Genomic DNA, 3,047 nt, shown 5'->3' on the forward strand with positions numbered 1-3,047 from the left:
CGTTCCCAGGGCACAGGAGGAGCCCTGGAAGGCAGTGAGCCGGTGTCCTGGGGTGGAAGGAGCCGGGGGTGGGTGGTGGGGTGATCCTTGCCCTTCTTTTTTGGCTGTGCTGTTTTGACACTCTTTGTTGCTTTTTATTTTTTAATTTTTATTTTTTTTTTCCCTTTTGTTTAATGTTTAATTTTTTTTCCTCCAGCCTGGTCGATGTGTTTTTCGATATTGTTTTCCGTCCGCTGTTTTCTTCTCTCTCTTGCGCAGAGACTGGTGCTGATGAACATGCCTGTGGCCGAGGACATGACGGTCCATTTTACCTCCACCTTGATGGCGCTGATACGCACGGCCTTGGACATCAAAATTGCCAAAGGTAATGTTGGTGGGATAGAGAGGGGACAGAGCCAAAAGGGTCATAGAGAGACCATCGTCGTTTCATAGAATCCTAAAATGGTTTGTGTTGGAAAAGACCTTTGCTGATGAACATGCCTGTGGCCGAGGACATGACGGTCCATTTTACCTCCACCTTGATGGCGCTGATACGCACGGCCTTGGACATCAAAATTGCCAAAGGTAATGTTGGTGGGATAGAGAGGGGACAGAGCCAAAAGGGTCATAGAGAGACCATCGTCGTTTCATAGAATCCTAAAATGGTTTGTGTTGGAAAAGACCTTAACTTAAATATCCTTTGTCTTATCACTATTTGCCCTTGCAAAAAGTCCCTCTCTCTTTGGGCAGGCTGAGGACCTCACAGCCAGTTTGGGGTTGGTGGCCTAGAGCCTGGCATATGGATGGAAGCACTTACCTTAAACAGGCAGATTTCTTTCCTTTCTATATATGTATAAAAAATCTATTTCTTTAGGGAGAAGGTGGAAAAATTTTCACTAGAAGCTGTTTCTAGAGATCAGAAGCAGCTTGATGTCCACTGTGTAACAAAGGAGAGAGAGAATTCCCCTTCCTCCCCATGTACAAAACCAAACCGAGGAGAGAAAAAGATGTGCTTGGCTTCCTAAGGCTGTGGGGAAGAGAAATATCTCTCTCAGGGAAGATAAAATGTTCTGAGCAGGAAAACCTCCTTTGTTGTTGTTGCTAGAAAGGCTCTGATTCATCAGATCAAAAACTTCCTGCAGAAACATGGCATTTTCAATAAAACATCTCCTGGGAACAGCTCAGCTATTGGAAGAAAACCCAACCCAGGGCAAAATATCAGCCCAAAGCCCAGTGCTCAGACAACTCTTTGCATCTTGAAATGATGTGTATGCCCCTCTAGACAAAGCAGAGATTTGAACCTGGGTGTCCTACAGCTCACTGGAGTTGCCCTGGACTCAGGTGTCTCCAGTTGGTGCATGTTGACAGCTCCAAACGTGCCTGGGTCTTCCTAAGCTCAGCAAACCCCTCCACCACTGGCCAGAGAGCTCTGCTCTCCATGCATAGCCTTGCTGAGCATTTAAGGATTTACCAAGTGGAGCTGCTCTTTCACCAGCACATGATCTGCTCACCAGAAAAGAGAAAGTGGGGCAGCAGCAGGTGTGTGTGGGCTGGAGTAGGATTGGAGCTGCAGAGACGGACCCAAGGCAAGCTTGAAGGTGGCAGCTTTGAGTGGGAGGGCAGGGGATGGGGAGATGGAGGCACATATGGAAGGAATGGTAGGAAAGTTTCTCTGTGAGAGCAGGAGACCAGGCTCGCTGATGCAATTTGGCCCTCCCAGCCCAGAGAGCTGGTTGCTGCTTGTGAACCTCACTTCAGATGGGAAAGGGGAGGTTAGTTGGACCCTGGTGCTTGGTCTTGATGCGTGTGGGCCATTTTTCCTCCCACTGGTCAAGGTGGTGCAGATTGGCAGCAGTTAGATGCCGAGCTTCAAAAGGAGATCCTGACCATTTGGCCTCACCTGTCCCAGAAGATGCTTGACCTGTTGGTACCCATGCCAAAAAGTGAGTGTCATTGCTTCCAAGTTCCCATCATACCCACACCAACTTCTTCCCAAGGGGAGGTGGGAATTGGTCAGACCCATCCCCAGCTTGGGGAGAAGTGGGAAAAGGGTTTATGTTGCTACAGACTGACTTCTGCCATGCTCTGCCTGGCTGCTTGGGAACTCTCTTTGAAAACCACCCAGTTTGCATGGATCTACTCCTGCCAAACCCAGAGTTACCTGTAAATCAACTCTGGAGCATACTGGGGAGGGAGGAAGGCTGAGCAATCACTTGCACTGTTACGTCTGATGATATGATGAGGATGTGTGGCCTATGATAATGATTTCAAGCCACCTCCATCCATTTTATCTCCACGAGGAATGTCTGGGTGCTCATCACTCTCTCTTTTGGAATGGTGAGAAGAGTCTGAGGGTCACCAGGGTATCCCACAGCAAGGCTCTTCCTGGGATCCACTATGGTGCCTTCAGACCTGCTCTTTCTGTTACAACACAAGTGTCCCCACATTGTTCCCTCTTATGCTCTCAGCCTCTGACCTGACTGTTGGGAAAATATATGCAGCCATGATGATCATGGATTACTACAAGCAGAGCAAAGCGAAGAAGCAGCGGCAGCAGCTGGAGGAGCAGGTGAGGCTCAGCATGTGGTGGGCAGGATGGGGATGTTCAGAGCACTCTTGCTGCTTCCCACTGCATCCCAACCAAACAGGCAGCCAACTGGATAGGATGCAGCTGAGGCATGAAGATGATGGTACAGGTTGGGGTTTGGTGACTACAAAGCATGTGTGTGTGCATCCTTGTTCCTGACAACGAACATGAGCATGGTGTCCCTGTCCCAAGTGGTGGGAGCTTGGGTGGTGAAGTGCTGGATGTTCATCCACATTTCCTACAGGCTCAGTTTCTTCCTTTCTTCCATACAGAAAAATGCCCCCATGTTCCAGCGCATGGAGCCGTCCTCCTTGCCACAGGAAATCATCTCGAATGCGAAGGCTCTGCCATACCTCCAGCAGGACACCCTCTCAGGCCTGTGAGTACTGCTCTGACTTCTCAGAGAGGCAGTCCTATCACTTTTCTGTTCCTGCAGCCCTTATTTTGTTCTCTGACCTGGCACTGGGAATCAGAGGGTTAA

At 49.2% G+C, this 3,047-nt stretch overlaps 1 protein-coding gene across 1 annotated transcript in view; it reads left to right on the forward strand.

Annotated features, from left to right (window-relative positions):
• Positions 1 to 3,047, forward strand: part of LOC103803517 (voltage-dependent R-type calcium channel subunit alpha-1E) — a gene marked incomplete at both ends in the record, with an annotated part of 78,717 nt that overhangs the window by 75,063 nt on the left and 607 nt on the right. Inside the window, 4 exons of the mRNA XM_009076078.1 lie at positions 259 to 364; positions 1,815 to 1,922; positions 2,448 to 2,548; positions 2,839 to 2,945. Of these exons, the coding sequence (XP_009074326.1) occupies positions 259 to 364; positions 1,815 to 1,922; positions 2,448 to 2,548; positions 2,839 to 2,945 (422 nt within the window). The remainder of the gene's footprint in view (positions 1 to 258; positions 365 to 1,814; positions 1,923 to 2,447; positions 2,549 to 2,838; positions 2,946 to 3,047) is intronic.

This window comes from Acanthisitta chloris, unplaced genomic scaffold (genome assembly GCF_000695815.1).
Source record: "Acanthisitta chloris isolate BGI_N310 unplaced genomic scaffold, ASM69581v1 scaffold4216, whole genome shotgun sequence".
Taxonomy (NCBI): domain Eukaryota; kingdom Metazoa; phylum Chordata; class Aves; order Passeriformes; family Acanthisittidae; genus Acanthisitta; species Acanthisitta chloris.